This window comes from Mytilus californianus, unplaced genomic scaffold (assembly GCF_021869535.1).
Source record: "Mytilus californianus isolate M0D057914Y unplaced genomic scaffold, xbMytCali1.0.p SCAF_6, whole genome shotgun sequence".
NCBI lineage: Eukaryota > Metazoa > Mollusca > Bivalvia > Mytilida > Mytilidae > Mytilus > Mytilus californianus.
Genome location: NW_026262712.1, coordinates 117,668,600 through 117,684,585, shown reverse-complemented (window position 1 = coordinate 117,684,585; position 15,986 = coordinate 117,668,600). Strand labels below are relative to the sequence as shown.

The following is a 15,986-nucleotide window of genomic DNA, read 5'->3' as shown; positions in this document are numbered from 1 at the left end:
CTATGCTTTAGATTTTTAAATATGAATGTCGACAAATCTTCATTATGTATCCATTACTACAATATAATTGGAATTTATGCACATAAAACTGTTTCTTTACAGGAGGGACTAGGGAAAGAAAACAAAGAAATGGAAGAACAACTTTTGAATTTGCAGAAATCATTAAATGATATATCAGTGGAAAATAGACAATTAAAGAGTGAATTAACGGACAATAAAACAAATATGGCTGTGGTACGGACAGAGTTGTCAACGTATAAACAGTCCTACCAAGAAAAAGTCAGAGAATTACACTTGTAAGTATTCTCTTTGGTCGGGAGTAATCAATTCATAGACTATTTTTATATTACCACTGTAAGCTATAAGCCTGAAAACAAGTTTACTAGATGTTTATTATGTATTATGTAAACTAATATAAGCATCATTGAGATAAAATCAGATTAGTAAACCCTTGAAAATAAGAAGATTTCCAGGGATATTTTGTTAGACTTTTTTGACGAACAAGATGATATGATTAAGCATTAAAGTTGCATTTTTATCTTGAAGGGAGAAAGCCACTGTAGCAGATATAATAAAAGAACAAGACAACTTGACACGACAGTTACACTTGTTACAGTAAGTATGGCTGTTAAATACGACAACTTGACACAACAGTTACACTTGTAACAGTAAGTATGGCTGTTATGTACGACAACTTGACCCGATAGTTACACTTGTTACAGTAAGTATGGCTGTTATGTACGACAACTTGACACAACAGTTACACTTGTTACAGTAAGTATGGCTGTTATGTACGACAACTTGACATGGCAGTTACACTTGTTACAGCAAGTATGGCTGTTATGTACGACAATTTGACACGACAGTTACACTTGTTACAGTAAGTATGGCTGTTAAATACGACCTTGACATGGCTGTTACACTTGATGCAGTAAGTATGACTGTTATACACGACAACTTGACATGGTGGTTAAAAACGACAACTTGACACGACAGTTACACGTGTTACAATAAGTATTGCCTCCTCGTGTTTAAAGAGCGACAACTTTTAAAAGAAAAGTATGTTACAGACATACGTTTGGATCGTTTAATGGGCTCCATTTATTTCTCCCGTCACTGAAATATTTAATAGTATATTGCTGTGTCTTCGAATTGATCCACGAAGTCCTTAGTATTTTTTATCACTGTTACAATGACAATAGCTACTACAGGGGTATTGTGCGTCAATTGTGAGTGCTAAAATATTCTAACAGTAAGTTAGAGTATACATAATTAAGTTAAGTTAATTGAGGTATAGCCATTTATATCTTGCTGTTCGGTGTGAGCCAAGGCTTCGTGTTGAAGGCCGTACTGTGACCTATAATTGTTAACTTTTTATACATTGTGACTTGGATGGAGAGTTGTCTCATTGGCACTCATACCACATCTTCTTATTTATATATTGTTATTTTTCGGTGATTTGTAATTATCATATACGATATTCTATTACTTGTGTTTTTGATTTGAATTTCCATGATAATTTATTAATGCTAACAAAAAAACAAATGAACCTAGGAGTTTCTTATGTGAAGGGTCGATCGCATTACCTCGAAAGTTTAATATGTAAACGCCATCATGACAGGTTATCTTTGCCGTTTGGAATAGCCACAGTCATCTCCTTATTTTCTGGCTTAGGATTTTAATTGAGTATGATTGTTGCTAGATTTTGATATGGAGGTAGACATATTTATATAGAAAGTTTTGCTTAACTATCACCCTATGGGTGCACTGGTAATTTAAACAGATTTGTATTGTTTTTTTCTTAATATTCAGATTGTTGTGTAATGTTTTCAATTTTACCATGGACAGTTGTCTGTCCTTTGATTTACGGTTTCTGATCATCCGTTTACCTCTTACTTCTCTTAACTGCGAAGTTCAAAAGTTAGTTATATATAACATATTATTTGATCTTTTTACTGCATTTCAGTAATGCTAATAAACAACTACATGACCATAACGATGATTTAATTGAATCTTTCGAGAAGCGAGTACCAAACAGACAGCTGTCATCTGTTGTAAGTAAAATTGCTTACATTGTTTCAATTAATGTCGAGTAATAGATGCTGAATGTATAGATATTAATGCAATGGAACAAAATTATTAAAATTATCGACACTGAATTACTATATAGTGTTACTACAAAACTGTTTAGAGTTGATGGGAAAATTTCTGTTCAAGTAAAGTGACAATGAACGAAAAGTGCTTTGTTCTGTTTATGTACAGTGCTATTTTATGTTTAAGTCATTCTTTAAGTATGTGAAAACTTACGACGCGGTATATCCTAAAAATGTTCAAATTATGAATGTGACTTTTTTGTTGTTTTTTTTAAATTTTTATTAAAGTGCAAGTAGTTCGGAAATTATGAATGTTTAGGTAAATTCCAATTGATTCTGAATGATAGTTTCATACTTGTCATGGACGGTTGTAAAATGATTTATTTTTAACTTTTTATTTAAAAAATGCATTGTCGTGAGGTTATAATTTTGAACTTTTCAGTCATTACCTAACTCAATAGCAGGTGACAGAAGAGGCTCATTAATGAGTGACTATCTACCTAGCGGACCATCATCGTATGTATTTTCAAATAATATTACTTGTTTTTCAATGAATTTACTTTGCCTCTCCACACTTATTTATATCTCACTTGTGTAAATCACACATCTAGAAGATCCGCTTTTAGTTTGGCTGTGTTTTTATATACCTTCGTTTGAATCAATTCTGTTGACATACACCAGTCATGTGTATCCTATTTTGAAATATTTTCCTAAAATAGACAATTCCTTTACATTCTTTGTTGACTATAATTGAACCAGTGCATAAGCAAATGCATTTACATAATCGATAAACATAATGAAAGTTCGCAAATTTTGACTGTAGGAATAAACTATTAATAAAGTTTTTTTTCAAAATTTATTTAAAAACAATGAAAATGATAAGGGTGATAATGGTCCTCCTTGTATTACACCTTTTTCTACAGGGAAAATGTCAGAAAAGTGTTTTTTGAAACTAACAGAATTATCAAAAAAGAATTTATGATTGTAAACAATTTACAATGAATATCACATCATTCAAATTTAAAAGATAGAACATTTCTATTCAGTTTATCAAAAGCATTTTATAATCTATAAAACAGCAGTACAGCTTTTTCATTAAACCCAAATATTTATTAATAATTGAATGTTAATCAACAAAAGTATCTGTCGTACCATGACCAAGTATGAAGTTTAATTGAACATGTATTAAAATACGATTTTCGTCGGCTCATAAATTGAGCCTTTCGTTTATAACTGAGCATTATTTTTGCAGACACAACTACTTAATGGGATACGATTATCGGTAATTTTTTTATGTACTGGACTAATCATTACTTAACAACACTGCTTCAACATGTACCCACATTTGAATATAACAGTCATAGGACGAGACATTTTTCTTATACTTAGAAGCTGCTTTTAAATATCAAATTAAATACATTATCTGCTTTGAACAGCAGGGTAATCAATGTCGATTGTCATATCTTTACTTTCATCTCCGGAGTAACATTTATCTAAATTTTGTTACGTAACAATTCAAGTGAAGTATAATATATATATTGATATAGACTTAATTATTTTCATAAACCTAATAAAGAGAAAATGCATTTTATACGCCTACATTTGACAATGCGTTACCAGAAAAATCCAACAGTGAATATAATTAGGGTTTCGTTTCATGTCAAAATATAGTCAAAATGATAACTTAACAGTTAATAATCGGTAGTGATTTCTAATTTAGAAAAGTATCTAAGCTTAAAGTGAGTGCTGTCACCCTTTTCCCAAGATATATTGATAGTGCATGGATACTGGAATTTAAGCGATTTTTTTGCGTAAATTGAGTGCATATACCATGTTCCCAGTGATATATGGAAAGTGCATGGAGTTAAGCGAGAATATAACTAAGTTCTTGTATACTTGAAAAGTTTTTCTTAATTTCCAATTTCATTATTTTCCAAAGACATGATTTAAAAAAAATAAAAGTTTGTATCATTCCGATTTGCTTATATCTCTTAGCTTATATATCCTCTTACTATTATTAAGTAAAAAATAACAGTCATTTAATAAACTGTCTATACCAGGCGATTTCCGACAATTAAAATTTAAGAAGACTTCACATTCTTCTTCTGGTGAAAAGATCGGGTCAACTTCGTTAAACACGAACTCTTGGTTATTTTATTCAAATTCTTCGGTTATTTTAGGATAGTTTTAAGCAGTCAGATTTTAAAAATGATTACAAAAAGCAGACGACTCCAAATTACCATTATCGTTCTTATTGCCTGTTAAAAACATTAAAAACAGTTTCGGATTGTGTTAAAGCCAATAGTCAATTCGATTTTGGTTTGTTTTTTTTACCCTGGTTTTATTCAATTCTGTTGACATACACCGGACTTTTCATTACGACATGCCAGCTTTTCCTGATTAAATACGTAGTAGTCTTAGTGGTGAGGATTGTAGTAGGTTCAAAAGTTGTAAAATGTGCAATGTTTAGTTAAACGACAAACATTACGATTATAAAAATTGAGAAAGAGAGAGCAATGAAAAAACTCAGTCAGGACTAACGCTAATTCACATTTTACAGACCTAGGAGAAATCCTACATCTCACAATGGCAGGTAACTTGACATGTAGCATATTATCATTCATAGAAAGTAAAACATATTTATTTGCGTAGATACTTATAGTTTTTTGCTACAATTTAAAGGCGATTTTTATTTTATGATATGCCTACAACTTGTATCCGTGGGAATATTTGTTTCTATATTTCATACTAACCATACTTACATATACAGTTGCTTGTGGGATAAGATAAAAATATAGTCCTGATTTGCACATCGAAATGAGTAACTAATTTTGATTTTAACGTTTATAGAGACTTTGCATTTAAGCAAAATGAAATTGATTTAGGTTTTGTTCAATAATGATATTATAAAGTCTACAGTGCACATGTGGGTTCTTATTGGTATTGTTTTGTGACAATACTGTCATGCCCTAATTCTTACAAAATCTCATAATCTGACTTTCGGACCTGAACCAAAGTTGAATTGATTAAATCTATTAAAATTTGGCAAGTACTCTTTATGATACAGTTTACATGCCATCTCCTTTGAATATATTATTTATCGTTTTACTTAATAGTAGCATTCTATCAAGGATAAAAGTTTTTCATAGAAGAAGAATATGGTTTATTTCTATTAAATGGGCTCACAAAGAGCATATTACAATACTATACATTATTAACAACAACAGCAAAAACAATAACCAAGTATATGTCAAAGGGAAAAAGGAAAAAAGCCAGCTAAAACATGTATAATCTCTATATATATAAATCTTGCCAAACTTTGACGTTTTTACTAAAAAAATAAACTTCAGTGTTTTTGCAAAATAAAATAATATTAATTATGTTCCTTAAAATTTCAATTTGATATTAATTGAAGTAGGCGCTATCAATGAATGATCAAGGGAATATGATGTATAAGCAAGGAAAGCTTTGATAATAAAAATCACCAATAAAAGGAAAAACAAATTACATTTTTTTCAAAGTTCATTTACTTCTGGGCAAAACCTTTAAAATTTTAGCTTTTAATTGCATCCTTACCGAATATTTACTTGATAAACAGTGTTTATTTTCTTTTACAGAGTACGATCATTAAATATAAGCCCCACACCCTCGCTGGCCGAGGATTTACAAACAAACAACGTGTCAGTAAATGCATTTTCACTACCAGGACAGTCACCACGTGTCATCCGGGCTATATTACCACGTGACGAGACTTGTGAGGATGATGATGCGGATGAAATTGGTAATTAACCATTTAAATGAATACAAGTCGTACACAGATTTAACCGCTGATCGTCAATTGTTTTGAATTAAAAATGCTACTTATTTCTCTAGGAAAAAAACTTTCTTTAAAGCATTTTTAGACCTATTACAAGAAAACATATTTGAAACATGTAAGTACTTTCTGTGAAAGCAAAGACAATTTGAATAATTTGTAATGTACAAAAAGCAAACTACACATAAATGAAAGCACAATTATAAATCAACGTATGGTTTAAGTTTTTCTTTATTTTATCTGGTTAAGCAGACAGCGGTCATTCTACCCTTCGAGATCTCAATGATGATTCTGACCCTGAAGGCCAGAATCCTGACGATGACTACTATAGACGATCACATAACAATAGAAGGCATCGGAGAGAATCTAGTTATATACGAAAAAATGAGGTAATCCTGTAGTTAAATATATAATAGCATGCTGAAAAAACAACATATAAAAAGCTGCCATATGTTACAAGGTATTCTAACATGACGTTCTTCAAACGCTTTGAGTACACACCCGTGGTAAAATATGAATATATTGTTTGGGCTGTTCCAATCGTACTCCCGCGTCATATATTTTTTAATGAATTGGCTACCCGACGTCATAGAACGATGACGTAAGAATATAAGCATTTTACGGGAAAATACACGCTTGTGAAACCGAAAATCTCTTTCTTAAGATTTCTTAAATGCCCAAAATACAACAACCTATGAAAAAAGAAAACAAAATGAGAATTACACGAAACAAAAATCAGTTGTATATTGTTAAGTCAATGTCGTACACTTACACTATTTTCAGATTGGAGAAATAAAGCTATAATTTTATTTTAAAGATGTTCGAATTAATGATTCCAATGTTGAAGAGTTTTACTTGTCGAAAATTTAAGTTGTCGTTCTTTGCAACACGCACATCTCTGGATTAGATGTCTGATTGATGTTTGCATTAGTTTCTGACTATTGACACCTAACATGTAAATGCCCTACGCCTTTCTTTTTCATTACATCTTCATTCTAGTAGTGAGAGCTATATTGCATTCACCTTGTCATGCCTTCCGTTTGTCCAACAACTATTTAGTCAAACTTTTCTAAGTAATATTGAAATGAATTACTTTATATATGGTCAGCAGCTTGATAGTGATGAATTGTAAGGTGTGAGCACTTTTCGGATCCGTCAGACACATGCTAACTGTTTGAACAACCTTTTTCGTTATGTTGAACGAACCTAATATTTCTTTCACATATTTCTCTGGTACTATTGAACATATTTCCTTCACACACTTCTCTGGTACTATTGAACAGAATTAATTCATATTTTGTTTGACAGTGATGAGTTGTAATGGGTGAAATATTTGTTGAACCATAAAATATACTTGATGTTTTTTCCGATTCCGTGAATTACGAGGGGTATGCTTAGTAAACCAATGCATACAACTTACTATTTTTTCTTACAAATGAGGATTTATGTTTAAGTTTCCCAAACTTTACCTGCAACTGTATCTTTCTGTCGGTGCTAGTCGTATCTGGATCCAAGCAGTTGACTGTCTGGAAGGATATTAATGATACACGGTACTAATGTCATTTTATAAGCTTTACTCACAGTACTTATATGTTATTGTTTAATCGTATCCGTTGATTTAAGAAGTCAAAAGAAATAAACCAAATAACAACAGAAAAATATAACCAAAAACCTCTGTATCATTGCTAGGAAAATGATTCACATGATGAAATCGAAACAGAAGCTGAGTTTGATCAGTTACATTCTAAACCAATCAGAAGATATGATCCCGTCAGATTGAGTTCCGGAAGTAATAGCAGCAGAAAGTCACGGACAAGGTCAAAGAACAGGGATAGGGATAGGGATACAGACCACGGAGGCAGATCATCACCTGCAATCCATAGAAACAGCTTAATACGAAAAACCAGCAACGGCTCACAAGAGGTACTTAAATTAAATGTAAATGCAATTTTTCTTTAATCTTTTTACCAGTAATTAAATCTCAAACTATAAATTTCAACAGTTATGAGAAGACAATTAATGTAATAGATTTTATACATTTCAGTAGTAAATGACTATAATTTTATTTAATTTATTTACACAGAGAAGTGCAAATAGAGACCCAGATAGAATGTATAAAATTGTGTTGGCAGGAGATGCAGCTGTTGGAAAATCTTGTTTCATAATGAGGCTTTGTAAAGGAAAATTTGTTAGCAATCTCAGTTCGACATTAGGTAAGAAAATCTCATTCATTATTTGATACAACAAAGCTTAGGAACAGAATGCATTTGTTAAATGCTTTGTGTTTGGAGATTACAGATGTTTTCTATTTATTTATGTTGTTTAAATGTTGGTGCTTGAGGTTAATTATGATAATGTACGATTCATTTTCTTTTATGGTAAGACGATTATTGTATGTTCATTTATGATATTTTGATCGTCTTTATAGTACAAATTCTCAAGTGCTCACTTATTTTCTTTCTTTAATACTTAAACTCACACAAAAGTTCAAAGGACTGAATGGTCAGAGATCCATAATTTATATACACATAGTTTTGAATATTCCTGTATTTTTATTGTTTCTAAAAGTCATTTTTTTAAAAGTTGAGAGTCAGTCAACTTATAATTGATGGACATCCTTTTTTCACAGGTGTGGACTTTCAGACAAAGGTTTTAGAGGTAGATGACAAGACTGTAGCTTTACAACTGTGGGATACTGCTGGCCAAGAAAGGTAACCACATCTACTCATTTATAATAAAGATTAGAATGTAAAAATAAAGTTAATTCCATGGTTATTTCAAATGTCAAAAATTGAATAATATCATCAAAAGGAACAAATATATGAACAATGTCACATTACACACTGAGTACACATACAAATTTGAAAGATATATAACACTCGATAAACACACTCTTCCAGTAATTACCTTAATATTGTATTTTTGATTGAACTGTTCAATATTCATTCATTATAAATGAGTAAAATAGAACAATGTTATTATTACAGGTTCCGAAGTATTGCTAAATCTTATTTCCGCCGAGCTGATGGTGTGTTTCTTCTGTATGATTGTACATATGAACGATCCTTTCTTAGTATCAGGGAGTGGGTTGAAGCAATCGAGGTATGTGTGTCTTTGTGAAATGATGAACTCGATTATTTGAAAGATGCTTGAAAAAGTACCAATACATTTGATACCACATAGATTCTTGCAAAAGAAAATTTTTATTAGTAGAACTTCCTATATTTTTATTAAAATTTATCATACAAGTGTTACAAGATAGTTATGAAAGTAAAAATGGAAGTTTTAAGAACTAACCTGAGGAAACAGTGATATTATTTTGAAAGAAATCTATATTCATATATATATATGTATAGGATGGTGCTCAAAAGAAAATCCCAATAATGTTGATTGGCAATAAAACAGACATGCGACCAGAAGCAGAAAAACAGGGACGACGTGTGGTCGCTCATAACGTTGGACAAAAGTTGGCAAAGGTAAGCTAGAAACATAGAGTAGTCAATAGTTAGCCAGAAATGTCCTTTACATTTACATTAATGTACAAGGATAACACAGATCGACGAAGTTAAACATAAAAAAACATGTAGACTAGGATTCGGACGCATGAGTATTTTATAGTGTTGTTTTTTTTAATTTTTGCATAACCTTATATTTTTTTGTATACAATTTTATTTTTTGTATACCCTTGTATTTATATTTTATTTGATTTGTATTTCATCCCGAAAGTCTATATATCATTATGTTTTACTTTACTGTTTGTACTTTCAACTACAAACACTTTATTGTTGGCGTCTTTGTCAGATTTATTTGTATGTTTGTTGGAATTTTTAAGTAAATTGTGTTGTATGTCTGGTGTGTATGTTTACCTAGTTTAGGCTGCTGGATCCCAATTATTAAAAAGTTAGCCAATTATGTCTGTTTGGTTTGCTCACCCAATTGTGTCAATATAACGGAACTAAAAACAATTTTCATACAAGTGGGAGGTTAAACTAGCTATACAACCAGGTTTAACCTATCATTTTTTCGGAAAATGTCTGTACCAAGTCAGGAATATGACAGCTAATTTCCATTCGTTCCGTTGGTTGATATTGCCTAGCGTTTGATTTTGTTAGGTTTTATGGACTTCCACTTATTGAATTTACCTTGGAGTTAGCTATTTTTGTTAATTTTGAATTGCAACCTGATGGAAACAGGTTTACCTTGTTTCTTCACGGTGTTAGACAAAGGTTGGTTAAGTGGAGAGGTTATGTTGAATAACTATATATACGAATAGTTTCTGATGACGATGCAAAAATGGTAAGAAATCTGTAAAGTTTGACAAACAGGACAGACGAGGGCTTATCACTATGATTTATTGATTTCCTAAAGACCCACAAAATCATCACTTAAAAAGTATTTCAACGATACATACAGATATTAAGACGACATGTACTCTATTAAAAAATTCAGATGATTTTAGATACACAAATGAAATTCATCAACTTTCCTACTTACAAAGTTGAAGAAAATACTTATAATTTTTATGGTTATCTTCATACTAAAGTTTATAAACAGTATGAAAATAAGGCAATGTTGTATGTGGTAATACATAATGACAAGGATGTAGATCACTAGAGTTCACAATACGGCCTTAAAAATGAGAAACAAGAACGCATTGTAAGAACGCTTCTTCTTTTTATATTGTAAAATCCTAAATGGTGTTGTCCATTGGTTCCTTCTTTTCGAGGAACAATTTTCTTTTTATTTTTGGGCATGGTATTGTCAGTTTGTTTTCGATCTATGAGTTTGACTGTCCCTCTGGTATCTTTCGTCCCTCTTTTTCTTGTTGGTTCGACATGCATGTATATTTTGGAGTGTCGTCTGAGATTTCAATGAATGTAATATTTTCATCATTGAATCATTTTACAACATATATAGCAATGGCGTTGTCAGTTTTTCTTGGATTTATGAGTTTGAATATCTTTGGTATCTTCCGCCTTTCTTTTAGAATATAAAGATTGAGTCAAAAAACAAATGATAGAAATGCGCAAAACCGAAAAGGAGCAAGAACGGGTGCATCAACATGTTAAGTATATCACGCTACGAATGCCACAACCGCCATGATAATCTAGACTCCGACAAAATGTCCGATCGGCAGATAGGAAATATGACACAATCGATCTATTTACAGTTCAGACGAATATTCTGGTTTCTAAAGAACTGAGACAGGAAAAATTGTCTCATGTGTTGAAACAGAGGCACATTGTACCGGTCAACCAATGTGAGGTGACCGCTAATTTGTGTAGTGCCGATTTCAGTCGTACTTCCTGATAATACTGCTTGAGCTTTGTCCGAATAATGTAAACATACACGCACGTATTGCACAGAACGTATGTTACTAATGAAAAATGGGAAGTTGACAATGAGGAAATCGTCTCGTTTGTCATGGATCCTAGTGTGAAGACGTCAATCTGTGTCAGTTTCATCAACAACAAAATCCAAACCTTCTTGTTTCAGTAGAAAACTTGGCAAGATTATTTTTTGTTGTCTTTGAGAGGGTTTTGTATGACTACTGCTCAATATGAATACAAAAAGTCGGCCAGTAGGGATGCACAATAAGTACCCATTCGATAATTGACTGTTTGTTGAAATAACAAGTAACAATCCACCAAACTCGATATATATGTTGTCGATCATAAAGTCTAGCATTTTAGTAATATTTTCTCCGCAATGATTGTTGTGGTTAATCACACAGGAATATTTTGCGTAACCTTAAGATAAAAATGTGTATCTGTGATTTCCATTTTTGATGGAAAAAGCAATGTGTAATGAAATATAGTCGATCTTTCAAATTTAGAAAGATGTTTAGTAGAATCCTAGACGAATTTTATATATATTGTTCTTTTCGCGGATTGTTATTAAGTTTTAGTATCTGTGTTCCGATTGTACATCGTAGTAATTGTGTGCGCCGGTGAACAAAGCCATTAAGGAGAATAAATTTTACTTCCTTAATGTTAAAGGTAACTAATGCCCTCTTGTGAAAAAAGAGTTTGTGACGTCTTGAAATTTTAAAGCGATGTCTTTATGAAATCACTAGTGGATTATTGTTTCGTTTACGTTAACCCCACATTGCCGTTGATTCATATATGTTCGCAAAAGTGAGTTTTCAAGACTGGGTAGAAGTAAGAAAATTATTTATGACGATTATATATTATGATATAAACTAGTATAATAAGTATTAAATTGAGCTATAAATATTCAGTTGAAGTTGGTTAAGTTATTCAATTTTCACTCATAAAATCCTAAGAGAAATTAAAATTATTCAATGTATTCTTAAACTTGATTGACAGAAGCTGACTTAATATTGTTTTCTTATTTTGTAGGATGTAAGTGCTTTATTCATAGAAACTAGTGCTAAAGATGGCTCTAATATAACAGAAGCAATAACCGAATTAACAAGGTAAGAATTTTTCCTTTGAATCTACCTGGAGTGAAAATGATATTATTTTTTTAAAGTTAAATGGTAATAATGATAAAATAATCAAAAAGACATTTTATTAGCTTCAAAACTATAATTAAAACTCATTTGAATTATGTTTTTTTTTCGAATATGCAATATGTCATCACAGTCAAATAATATTTCGAAAACATATTTTCTTTGTAGATTAATGCGAGCAAACGAGGATTTAGAGGTCAAAACAGTTGGGCTTCAGCTGCATGAAAAACCAGAAGAAAAAAGAGCCTGCTGTGGACGTTGACATTTTCGAATATATATATATGCATCAATCATACACTTGTTAAATATAACACATGTACAAATATCATTTTTATTTAAATTGACAAACATGTCATATTTCAGAGTAATGAAGGGTATTAGACCTAATGTTGTAATACATGGGTCGGTTACAAGCATTTATTGTTTTGAACTTGGTGTATATATTGTTAATATTTTTGTGAAACTTTTCATTACACAATGGTGCAAACAATAGTTTTCCAATTTCTTTCATTCTTTGGTTTATCTGTTTTGATTGTGAAGAAACAAATGTTTGATTTTGAGATACTATCGTCTTAAGGTAAAGTCAAAAGCTACCATGGTGGCTATCAAAACCCAAAATATCGAAGACAAGAAGACAACACCATGTCCAAAAAAGAACGAAAAGAAAAGAATAGGACTCCACAAAACATTATATCAAAAAATATAGCTTGAGCAACATGAACTCTACCAAGAATCGGTGGGGATTTCAGGTCCTCTTGATTTTGATTTACAAAACATAAGACAAGGAAGATATTAGATAAAGTTTATTGCATAGTACTATTTAGTAAAGAAAATAATTATATTTTACATCTTACGCAATAGATTGTTGATAGTGTTACGTATATTTATTTGCAATAACATAGCTTTATTTAATTTTATATTAATTAATGTACATAATGTAGAAGCAATTGCCAGTCATGTAAATAGAAAAAAAACTGTTTAAGTACAAGACTTATGTTGTTGGATGATGATGGAAACAATGCTGGTTGAATTAAATTTTAATTCTTTATTGTGTGATAAATATTGTGTACCATTATTAAGTTATTGTACATTTTTATTCATTATTTAATTGCAAAATAATGTTCCACTTAGGACGTTAACGAAAATTTGCAAATTATTTTCCCTGCTATTGCCTGGTGCAATATTGTTGAGCAATAGCAAAAACTAAGAGTTATTACACAAACAATGACAAATATTAAATGTATTTGAAAATTTACTGCACTCTCAAACTTGTGCAATATTTAGTGCAATGACCTTAATATTGTTATGTCGCCTATTTCCACAAATGTTTCATGAATGTAGTACCCAAACGATTTCCGATTACATCTGAAATGACGAACGTAGTATGAAGGAATGACTTCTTTGAAATATGTTGAATGATCACCGTAGATGTCTTACATGTAATGGTTTTCTTTATAAAAAAAAAATATTAAAAGACCAGCACAATCAATTTTAACAATACTTTCCATTCAATTCGCTGTTTAAGAATTTTAAGGACTATGGGTCATTGTTCTTACCCCCCCCCCCCCCCCCCCGAAAAAAAAACCGTCAACCCTTTTCTATTGATTAGGACAAGTTACAATAATCTGTTTTCATGAGGCAAAACGAAACTGTGCAATGACACCATATGACATATCATGGACATTTGTCTCTTGTTGTTGCTGTCCTTGAAATAGCCTGACTGGACAATGCATACAATTAACAAGTTATTGTTGTGATAACCGTTATTGCTATATCTCTGCCCATTCAGAAAGGACCAGAGATCAGTTTCACAAAAAATCTTACGACTAAAGTTGATCGTAAGTATACTGAATTGTTGATGACGTACGATCAACTTTAGTCATAAGATTTTTTGTGAAACTGATCTCTGGTGAATAACTTTTGTTGTTATTTATTAAATGTATTTATCATCTATTGTAATCATTTGTCATTTGGGTAATTGTTACTGAGAAGAAACTTTCTGAACGTCTTTCATGTATATTTCATATACCAGCTTAACATTGACATTATAATACTTACATACATTTTGTTAGATTTCATAATGGTTGACTTTGAGATTGTTGTTATGATAATTATTATGTTTTGAGTCAGCACAACGGTCAAATCCGTGAAAGTGATGTTTTTGAAAAATTGAAACATAGACATTTAATTGGTTAAAACAAAGTTGTATTATTCATTACATCAATAAGATTTAAGTAAAATTTGCATTTAAACCTTACTGAACTATTAACATTGTAACAAGTGCTGTAATGTACTATAATACATTATATTAGAACTAATAAAACAACAAGCTTCTAATACTAGTTACTGATCCAACTCGTATGATTTCGTCGTTTTTCGTTACGAGGCATTCATTGTCGGTCTAATCAAGTAGAGATACGGGAAAAGTATTTCCTACCTTACTAGTTTTCACTGCAACTATTTTCTACAGAGAAAAAAAATCGACGACTAAATATATTAATAATATACGATGTTTATATGGAAATAAAAAATAATTTTAACTTAAAATATTTTTGGTAAACACATTAACATTATAGGATAAATACTATATAAATTTTCCCCTTTTTTGGCATGGTAGATATCGGGTATGAAATTAAACGAAAATAATAGCAGCTTTTAAAAGTATGCAATAGAACATTGTAGCATCTAAGATAGAAATGTGCAGTACTGACAGTAGAAAATTCCTTTGGTTTTATAGTATCTATAATTTCGACGGTCGATGAAAGTATTTATTGGGTTAATGTTTATATTGTCGGATGATCATCTAGATGTATTTTTTTAATGGTTTGTGTTTTGAGATTTTAACGATATTTACAGTAAAAATTGAGAAACTTTGAATAACAGGGTTTTTAAGTGCTAGGGATTAATAGCGAATAATACCATCAGCGATTAGTTATTTAACTCTGATAATGCCTGTACGTAGCTAATTTAATGTATGATCACACGAAATAGCTTTGTTCACTTGAATGCAACATTTTAGTTCCTACAGCCAGCGTTAAAGTCAGTAGAAAAAATGTTTTATCGTATCGCGCCTTGATTAGACTGATTGTCATTTATAAAACTGATCTCGAAATACTCTGGGAGAAGTGATTGTAGTGGCTATTTTTACAATCATGAGTGTCTTCTGTTACTCGTGTTTCATACTTTCATGTTTTAGTTGTTGCTTCAAAGTATAAAAAGAGAAATAAATGCTTTCCTAATTTGTCTTTTTCTTGTGTTTAGCTACAATTTGTTTTGCCTTCTCCTATAGTTATAGTATTTTCAAATCCCTGCTTTTATGATATTGAATTTGTTTTGTTTTTTTGGATACCTTTTCTGAACGAATGCCGGAAGATTAGAAATTACTTCATTTTATAAATAGAATCAAATTTTTCATTTATTTCCTAAAAAAAATCATAAAGGTATGCATTACTTTAAGATTCAATATTTGGATATCGATGGTATCTTTAGTTGAGTGTTTTGATTATCAATGATGTTTAGTATGATATTTTAAAATACTGAAATGAATTATCTTTACCAGAAGAAGAAACGTGTTTCAATGGGAAAGGACCAAACATTGCATTTA

General features: G+C 31.0%; 1 protein-coding gene across 8 annotated transcripts in view; it reads left to right on the top strand.

Moving 5' to 3' along the window:
* Positions 1 to 15,625, top strand: part of LOC127706820 (ras and EF-hand domain-containing protein homolog) — a 46,668-nt gene extending 31,043 nt beyond the window's left edge. For 5 of the 8 annotated variants that reach the window (XM_052211508.1, XM_052211507.1, XM_052211506.1 and 2 more), the window contains 14 exons: positions 103 to 296; positions 547 to 615; positions 1,967 to 2,054; positions 2,536 to 2,609; positions 3,346 to 3,375; positions 5,711 to 5,874; positions 6,157 to 6,296; positions 7,597 to 7,830; positions 7,991 to 8,120; positions 8,537 to 8,618; positions 8,895 to 9,009; positions 9,264 to 9,383; positions 12,270 to 12,346; positions 12,551 to 15,625. In XM_052211508.1, coding sequence (XP_052067468.1) covers positions 103 to 296; positions 547 to 615; positions 1,967 to 2,054; positions 2,536 to 2,609; positions 3,346 to 3,375; positions 5,711 to 5,874; positions 6,157 to 6,296; positions 7,597 to 7,830; positions 7,991 to 8,120; positions 8,537 to 8,618; positions 8,895 to 9,009; positions 9,264 to 9,383; positions 12,270 to 12,346; positions 12,551 to 12,644 — 1,611 coding nt within the window. In that variant the 3' untranslated portion in view covers positions 12,645 to 15,625. The remainder of the gene's footprint in view (positions 1 to 102; positions 297 to 546; positions 616 to 1,966; positions 2,055 to 2,535; positions 2,610 to 3,345; positions 3,376 to 5,710; positions 5,875 to 6,156; positions 6,297 to 7,596; positions 7,831 to 7,990; positions 8,121 to 8,536; positions 8,619 to 8,894; positions 9,010 to 9,263; positions 9,384 to 12,269; positions 12,347 to 12,550) is intronic. The other 3 variants (XM_052211514.1, XM_052211512.1, XM_052211510.1) reach the window with 2 other exon arrangements.
* The last annotated feature ends 361 nt before the right edge of the window (positions 15,626 to 15,986 follow it).